The sequence below is a fragment of the Equus przewalskii genome, chromosome 8 (assembly GCF_037783145.1).
Source record: "Equus przewalskii isolate Varuska chromosome 8, EquPr2, whole genome shotgun sequence".
Lineage (NCBI taxonomy): Eukaryota > Metazoa > Chordata > Mammalia > Perissodactyla > Equidae > Equus > Equus przewalskii.
The window spans coordinates 83,493,009-83,501,558 of NC_091838.1; the positions used below are offsets into that span (position 1 = coordinate 83,493,009).

The window sequence follows — 8,550 nt, forward strand, 5'->3', positions numbered from 1 at the left end:
TTGAGAGCTGCACAAGGAGGAAGATGAGGAAGAAGGTTGGGTAGAAAATTAAGGAAAGAGAGGGCTTTTCAGGGGTTTGTTTATAATTATTTTTTTAATGAGAGACACTTGGTTGTGTTTACGTGCAGAAGGAGAGGATCCAGTCCAAAAATTAAACGGAATCACCATATGATCCAGCAACGCCACTGCTGGGTGTACACTGAGAGGGATTGAAAATAGGGTCTTGAAGAGATATTGGTACACCGTGTTCACGGCAGCGTTGTTCACAGTAGCCAAAAGGTGGAAACGACCCAAGTGTCCATCAAGGGATGAAAGGATAAACACAATGTGGTCCATCCATACAACGGAATATTCTTCAGCCTTAAAAAGGAAGGAGGAGGCAGCCCCTTGGCTGAATGGTTAAGTTCGTGCGCTCCCCTTCATTGGCCCAGGGTTTCACCGGTTTGGATCCTGGGTGCCGACATAGCACCACTCATCAAGCTATGCTGAGGCAGCGTCCCACACAGCAGAGGCAGACTGACCTACAACTAGAATATACAACTACGTACTGGGGGCCTTTGAAGAGAAGAGAAAAAAGAGATTGGCAACAGATGATGTTAGCTCAGGGGTCTTTAAAAAAAAAAAAAAAGGAAGGAAATCCTGTCAAGGGTACAGCCTGGGTGAATCTTGAGGACATTATGCTCAATGAGTGAGATAAGCCAGTCACAAAAGGACAAACACTGTAGGATTCCATTTATATGAGGGACCTAGAGCAGTCAGATTCATAGACAGAAGGTGGAAGGGTGGGTGCCAGGGGCTGGGGGCTGGAGTGGCAGAGAGTTAGTGGGGACAGAGTTTCGGTTTGAGAAGATGAAAGAGCTCTGGAGATGGATGGTGGTGATGGCCGCACAACAATGTGAATGTGCTTCATGCCACTGAACTGGACACTTAAAAGTGGTTAAGATGGCAAATTTTATGTGTACATTTTACAAAAACAAAAAAATTGAAAAGAAGAACCAGTAGACAGAAGAGAGGGGAGCTGCAAGCCCAGGAGATGAGAAAGATGCCTGGGGGCCGGGGCTGGAGTCCCAAGGGGGCCGCCGGAGAGGAGGGGGCATCAGGACAGGGGTGGGGGTGATTCTGGGCACAGGGTGCCAGTCTGGAGGTGGCAGGCTTGAGGCCTTCGCCCCCAGAGGCCTGGCTTCCCAGGGAAGTGGGGGACCAGGTAATCTGCTGAGAGTGCAGGAGCAGGGGCAGCCCCACTGGGCTGGTGCTGGACTCCAGGGACCCTCAGGCACTCTACTGGTGGGGCTTGGGGGGAGCGAGAGAAGATGAGACTCCCCAGGGTTGATGTGGACAGGGCCGAGGGTGTGCAAGGACTGGAGAAAATGAACCCTGAGGGATTCCTGGAGCGTGGACGTGTGGAAGGGAGTTGGGAGGCCGGGGAGGAAGCAGGGGTGCAGGCTGGATAGATGAACGATGCGGGCCTGCATGCCTAAAGGAATTGACAGATGAGCTTCTGACACCCTGAGGTGTCTCCTCACAGGCCCTGGGGATGCCTGGGTTGCAGGGCAGTGGGCCCTCCAAGGCTGCCGGGAACCTGCTCCCTCTGGCCACCCCTCCCGCATCTGCCTGATTCTCGGTGCTGGATTCCAGGGAAGAAAGGTGCTTGTGCCTCATTACAAACCCCAGGGAGCGGCCTGCCTGCCGGTCACTGTTGGACCCCCGGAAGCGGAGACCCCAGGAGACAGCCCTCATGGCCCCCTGCCCACACTGGGAGGAGGGTCTGGCCTCTGCTCTAAGGAGGAAGCCCCTCCCTCTGCACCCAGAGGCAGAGAGGGTGGAAGGAGCCACACAGCTCCCCGAGGAAAGCAAGGCTTTGGTCCCCCCACCCCCACCATCTGCCCCTCTGCCGGGGCAGGAGAGAGTGTGGACAGCCCGTGTGCCCTGTCCACAACTGGCACCGAGGTCTGCGCCCAAGGCTGCTGCTGCCAGGAAGAGCAAGGTGACCTACTCAACTCAGCCGGAGAGAGGCCAGGCCTGGGGGAGGGGACCCAGCCCAGAAGTGTCCACAGAGCCACCCACAGGAGCTGGCCCGGCTGAGCGGGACAAGGTAGGCAAGGCCAGGCCCACGCTGTGCAGGGTAGGGGGGCAGGGAGCTGAGGCCCCGGGCTGCCCCGGAAGGGCATCTCTGGGTGTGGGCAAGGCTGAGGCGAAAGCCCTGGCCTAGAAGGGCGCTGAGCCAGGGCAGAGGTCATTCAGGATGAGGTTCTAAAGTGGGCCTCTGCTGCCCCCGGGACCACTTGCCCTCGGCCCTGGCCCTAGGGGGTCTGAGGAAGTCTGCAGGCGTGCCCTTGTCCTGGAAGCCTGGGGTCAGAGAGGTGCCACCAGTGGACATGTTTTTGGACCAGAACGTCTGACACGGCCTGGGTGGGGAGGGGGTGGGTGCACATCCCCCACCTGAGGGCGGGGCCCTCGGAGCCCAGGTGTCTGCTGTCAGGATGTCAGGACAGGGCTGAGCTCCCCAGCCTCACCAGGCCTCCATCACACCTGTGGGCCACCAACCTGGCCCAGCCGTGTGGCTGCATCTCCATGGCCAGACCAGACCAGTCCCCAGCCCCTTTCCTGGGGTGGGGCAAAGGGAGCAGTTGGGGGGAGCGTGGCGAGGGTGCAGCCTTGGGGGCGGGGGAGGGGCAGTGGTCCTTGTCAGCACAGCACCAATGCAAACACCCCAACCCCTGGAGCTGCTGAGGGTGGATGCCTTTGCACTTAATTTGACTTAGTGAACCCAGAGGGGCTATGGTTATCTCCAGGTGGTGCTCACATGGAGCTCGGGCCTGGGCTGGGCCGCTGGCCCCTGGGCCGAGGGAGAGCTGGGCCCGTAGGGGGCAGGCGTCAGGTGGAGACCCCTGCTCCCTGAGTCCTGGGAACCCCGTGGGCCCTTCCTGGGAGCAGCTCCTGTGACCCCCGATGGAAGGACCTGTAGGAGGAGGCCAGGTCTGCTGGGGGCGGCTGTAGACACAGGTCTGAGGAGTAAAGAGGGTGGGTCCAGGGCCGGGAGGCCACCTGGGTGAAACCCTGACTGGACAGTGACTTTGGCGGCCGGAATAGGTCCAGGGCTTCCCAGCATCTCATTCTTCACAGTCTCTGGTCTGCATAGGAGGAAAGGGTGCCCCCAGGGACAGAGCTGGGGGGCTGCCAAGCCGGCCTGAGCAGCCCAGGCCTCTCACACAAGAACCACTGGCAGAGGGTGGCGCTGAGGGAGGGAGCTCCCAGTGGCCCCCTGCCGGGAGCCACCCACCAGTCAGCTAAGCCTCTACCCAAGGACAACGGTCCAGGAGGGAGATGAGGGAAGGCACGATGGACCCTCAGAAGATGGCGGTTGGCCGCTCCTGATCCTACTCATGCTACTGATCTCAGCAGTATTGCTCTCGCTGTTCTTTTTCTGTACATGGGATATCTTGGGGAAAATCTCTCCATGCAGGGGAAAGAGGCTGATGCAACCTGGCCTTCTAGGGAGGGTTCAGGGAACAGCAGCCTGGAGGGCAAACACGTGCTGACCCCTCCTGGAGACACGGTGAGGGAATTTGGACAGCCCTCCAGGAGGAAGACTTCCAGTAATCAGCCTCAAAGGAGAACATTCCCTCCTCAGGCCCTTCTAGGAGGTAGAGATTATCCTAGGCCTCTTAGGACGGGAGGTAAATGGTGGCACCCACCCAGAAGCAAAGATATGCAAAAGGTACACTCTCCTAAAACAACTCATAACCCTGATAAAGTTGCAGAAAAATATCATAATATATTGACACAGAGGAACTGAGATTATGATGAGGATTGGGAACCCTATAAAATAGTTAATGGTGAAAGAGAAACCCCAAGCACTGTGCCTGTGTGCCTTTCGATCAGACGGAGCTGGGGACCTGTGTGTATTTGGTTCCCTTACGCTTTGCAATACTTCTGCTTTCATTACTACGGGAATAAAGGTAGAGGCTTAGGGCCATTCGACTCATGGGGAACTGAATCTGGACGTTACACCCCATTTTGCAATCAGTCTTAGACATCTAGACGCCTAGTAGACATATAGAAAAGGTCAATATCTATATTTAATAAAGGCTGCTTACTTCTCACAGACATACTGTGCTAATATTATAACAAGATATGCTTATGTACACATTTTGTTTGCCAAAATTATGTACTGAGACAATTCCATGAAATCATAAACACGTGACCTAGACCCTATATAAGTGCTTGAATGCTTTGAATAAATCAGACTTGGAAACCTCACTTCCAGTCTCACCTTGTCTTCTTTCTTTGCCGATGCCGTTCATCCCTCAGGAAACCTGGACTTGGCTGGAGCTGGACTCCGGCAGCCCCCCAGGCGGCTCCCCCCAGCCTTGGACAGCCCGGCCCAAAGAGCACTCCCCAGGGCAGGGAGGTCCCGGGACAGGGAAGCCGTGAGAGGAACGACAGCAGGAAGGCCTCTCTGAGGAGGTGACATCTGAGCAAATGAGGGGATGAGCCGTGTGGACATCAGCAGGATCAGCATTCCAGGCAGAGGGAACAGCAAGGACAAAGGTGGGAGCGAGAGCAGCCAGGGGGGCAGCGGGAGCACTGGTGGGAGGGGGGAAGCGTGGTGGGGGTGTTTATTGTGCTTTTATTTAAAATAGCCTTAAGAGGCCCTGGACCACCAGTGAGGCTGACGCAGGGTTGAAGGTGCCTGGTCAGCGGTCTGCAGCTGGAGGGTCTATAACGCCCAGCTCCCGTGGCTGTGTGGCCTGGGCCAGAATCCCACAGGGTCCAGACTTGGGACAGGGGACCATCAGGTGCAGCCCCAGCCCAGGGCCAGGCTCTCTGGCCCCCACTGCAGGGCTGAGGCACCAAGGCCAGCAAGCCAGGCTGTGGCGGGGGTTGGGGGGAGCAGCACAGGTAGACAGCACACCCCAAGGCCAACCACAATGACTTCCCCTCCCCCTGGGGCCCCTGAAGCTGGAGAGGGAAGTGGCCGTCGTCCGTCCCTGGCCTGGCGCCTGGCGTGGGGAACAGGGTGAGACCCATTGTTTGAGGCTGGAGCTGGGAGGGGCCGGGGCTCAGGGGCCTCAAGGAAGCCCCTGGCAATGTGTCTTGTGCCACTTCCTCCAGATCCAGAGCAGAGCAAGGACCTGAGCAAGCGAGCGAGCAGACCAGGCAGCCCCCAGCGGGATGAAGGCGCTCACGGCTGTCCTGTTGGCCCTGCTGTTGTGCCGGCAGCCAGGTACTTGGGGCTGGGGCATCCCTGCAGCAAGGGGGACAGCCTAGTCAGGGCCCATGGGGACCCCCAGGGACCCTCAGCCTGGGGGCAAGACAGGCTTGGGGAAAAGGAGGGGTGAGGCTGGTGTCTAAGGCCAGAGGGAGGTGGATGGGGGTTGTCCTGGGCTCGCACAGACCCCCACACCTCTGCAGTGTCCCACCAGCCAGGCTCCCCTCCCCACTCCAGCCCCAGGCTTGGCCTTTTCAGGTTTGAGTTTCCCTCTCCTCTCCCAGCCTCAGTTTCCTCTTCTATAGATGGGCAGGCCATCCTGAGGGTTTACTGTGGGGGAGGGGGTGGGGGAAGGAGCTGCGGGACGGAGCTGCTGTAAAGGGCCAGCCACAGCAGCTGGTGTTGTTAAGGACAATGCGGACCCAGACAGCAACCTCACAGCTTGGGAGGCGGCAGGACAGAGTGGGGAGGAAGAGGACAGAGGGGTGGGGGAAAGGACAGATGGAGGCGCTGGGGGCGTGGCACTGGGCCCCGAGCGTGTGTCCTCTGTATCCGGGCAGCGGAGGTTTACAGACGTCCCTGCGCGGCCAGGGAGTGGGCAGGTGCAGGACGAGGAGGATGAAGACACGGACCTTGAGGTGGAGGACTTTGAGGACAACGAGGACGAGGACGAGGACGAGGAGGAGGCCAGCATGACTGCAGGCAGCAGGGGCACAGGTACCCTCCGTCCTACCCCAGACTGCGGGTCCCTCTTTTCAAGATCTCATGTGTGATGCTGGCGTAATGGGGAACCGATCAAAGAAAGGCCTGGCCTGTGAGCCTGCCTTCCAGACGGTCGGGGGCTCGGAGGAGAGGAGGGATTCTTCTTCATCCTTCACCTCTCACCCTGACTGGGACCCTCAATTGCCATCGAGAGTAGGGAGCCTAGACAAGGAGCCACTACGGGGAGGGCAAGGGTGCCAGGGCGGAGAGGCTGAATAGGAGTTCACCAAGCAGAGAGAGGCATAGCGGAGCCCCAGGATGCCGAAACCAGCGATGGCCTGGGTGTTGAGCTCAGTTCAGAGACACATGAGCAGTCTGCCCCTGGTGGGGCAGGGAGGGGAAGGCAGGCGGCCCCAGGGGCAATACCGGCTGGGCAGGCCTTGAGGGGGATCAGCTGAGAAGGCGGAGGTGGGCAGGAAGCAGGAGGAGACCTGGAGGGACAGGGTGGGCACCAGCACAGGCCCGGGGGGCTGGGAAGGCTCTGGGGCCGCCCAGCCTGAGCCCTGTGCCGCCAGCGCTGCTGCGCTGCTACTCCTGCCAGGCCCTGCACGGCGAGGAGCGCTGCAACCAGACGCAGAGCTGCATCCTCAGGCAGGCTTTCTGCAAGACCCTCCTCTCCCACGGGAACACGGGTGAGCAGGCGCCCGGGGCCGCCAGTGGGGGGAGCCACACAGCCCTGTGAGGGGCCCCGTCCCTGCCTGGCCCTCAGTGAGACTCACCCTTTCTCCATCGCCCGCCCCCACTAGAGTTGGGTCCCCTGACCACCTACTCAGCATGGTGTGCGGACGTGTGTCAACCCATCAACAAGACAGTGGAAGAGACTGTGATAACCATGACCTGCTGCCAGTCCAACCTGTGCAACGTCCCACCCTGGCAGGACCCACTGGGCAGGGGGGCAGGCAGCCCCCAGGGTAGCCCCACAACTGTGGCTCCCGCCCTTCTGCTGGGCCTCCTTGCCAGCCGTCAGGCAATGGGGTCCTGAATGCGGTGGTCCCACCCCCAGCCCAGCCCAGCTTATAGCCTGGCTGGTCAGCACTCTGTCCAGTGCCTTCCCCTCCCGCCGCCCCCATCTCTGGAGAATAAACATGGAGTGTCTTTAATGATCTGGCCAGCACTGGCTCCTCCCAGCCCCACCTGCATTTCCCCGTCTGGCATTCTTAGCCTCCTCTCCCCACTGCCTCTGTGGGGCGGGATGGCCAGCACCTGGGCCTCTGGTCCAGGCCCCAGCCACTCACAGGTGGGTCCACAGAGCCGCAGGCAGAGAAGACACCCACCATATGACGGGGGAGCCCACCCCATTCTCTCCCCAGCTTCCTACCCAGGCGATACCTCCATCCCCGTGACGGCCACCTGGGTGGAGCTTTGCCCTCTCCCAGGATGCCTCCCAGCCTGCCCGGACGAGAGGCTGTGGGGGGAGTCTTTCCTGGCCCGTGGGAGGAAGACAAGGGAGGCCACGGGTGTCGGGTGGGGTCGGGGGGCAGTTAACGCAGGGCAGCTGCGAGAGAAGGAGAGAAGGCAGGGAGGTGGGAAGCTCAGCTGAGACTCTCGAGCCAGCTGCACAGCCTGCTGGGCATGGAGAGGGGGCTGGGGTGGGGCAGGGAGAGGCGGAACGGGCCTCTGCGTTTCTGAGGAGAAGAGGAGTGGGCAGTGGGAGGGGCTGCGTAGAAGAACCTGTGGGTCCCCAGCTTCTGCCCTGGCTGGGCTGGTGCCACTGGCTGCTGGGCACTTGGCCTTCTTGACTGGTGCCAAGATAGAGCCCTGGGATGGGAGGGAGGAGGCCGGGGCCTCAGTTTCCTCATCCAAGCAGAACAAGGCTTAGAGCACCTCTAGATCCCCAACAGCCCAGCATCCCCTGGTTTGGGAAGCCCAGAACTCTCTCCCGCCCGCCCGTCAAGCGTCCCCACAGGCAGAGCAGCCTCCCACTCTCCCCTCTCCCCTTTCCTTATTAATGGAAACCTCGAGGCCTAGTGGGAGGGGCCAAGTCCCTTAGGTGGAGGTGACTTGTCTGTCTTCTTCCCTTTCCTCATTCCTGCTGGCTGCTGGAGCTCAGCAGCCCCCTTGCACCATGAGGTAGCACACTGAGAATGGCGGGGCAGCATGGAGGAAGGGGCCTGGATGGCTGATGACCGGCAGCCATTATGCCAGCCCTGCACCGCCTACCTCAGGACTCCTTTACCCGGGAGGGAAATAAACTTCTGCCCTGTTGAAGCTAGTTATTCTGGCTTTTCCTGTCACTTGCATTTTCACACACACACTCGCTCATTCACAGTACTCCCACTCACGCACACACGCATGGACACAGTCACACACACAGCCCTTCTGAAGCACAGCATATAAGAGCAGAGCTGGGGGTCACGCTGCCTGGGTTCAAAGGTTAGGCCGAGCTCTCCAGCACCACGACCCAGCGAGCCCTCCCTGCCAGCTGCTTTCCCAAGCCACTAAGCATGGTGTCAGGAGGGCCTTCCCCGCAGGCTGGGCTGCAGCGAGAACCGACTGAAGTGCTGCAGGCGCTTATAGCCCGTGCCTGGCAGAGAGCAAGCACCCAGCAGACATCAGTGACTGCTGTCAACATGACA

General features: G+C 59.8%; 1 protein-coding gene across 3 annotated transcripts; it reads left to right on the forward strand.

The window, feature by feature from the left end:
* Positions 1-1,969: 1,969 nt before the first annotated feature.
* Positions 1,970-8,186, forward strand: GPIHBP1 (glycosylphosphatidylinositol anchored high density lipoprotein binding protein 1). Of its 3 annotated transcripts, XM_070632118.1 has the most exons (6): positions 1,970-2,092; positions 4,312-4,551; positions 5,116-5,227; positions 5,804-5,929; positions 6,490-6,606; positions 6,721-8,186. In XM_070632118.1, the coding sequence occupies exons 3-6, from the start codon at positions 5,176-5,178 to the stop codon at positions 6,954-6,956; spliced, it is 531 nt and encodes a 176-aa protein (XP_070488219.1). In that variant the 5' UTR covers positions 1,970-2,092; positions 4,312-4,551; positions 5,116-5,175; the 3' UTR covers positions 6,957-8,186. The 3 variants fall into 3 exon arrangements, with proteins under 3 accessions (XP_070488219.1, XP_070488220.1, XP_008541101.1); XM_070632119.1 differs by lacking the exon at positions 1,970-2,092 and having other exon boundaries at positions 4,243-4,551; positions 6,516-6,606; XM_008542879.2 differs by lacking the exons at positions 1,970-2,092; positions 4,312-4,551 and adding an exon at positions 4,939-5,020.
* The last annotated feature ends 364 nt before the right edge of the window (positions 8,187-8,550 follow it).

Bases quoted from the DNA above. Each gene is read 5' to 3' on its own strand.
- GPIHBP1 (XM_070632118.1), top strand. From the start codon at position 5,176: ATGAAGGCGCTCACGGCTGTCCTGTTGGCCCTGCTGTTGTGCCGGCAG. The intron at 5,930-6,489 runs GTACCCTCCGTC...CTGTGCCGCCAG, and splicing joins TGCAGGCAGCAGGGGCACAG to CGCTGCTGCGCTGCTACTCC. The intron at 6,607-6,720 runs GTGAGCAGGCGC...CGCCCCCACTAG, and splicing joins CCTCTCCCACGGGAACACGG to AGTTGGGTCCCCTGACCACC.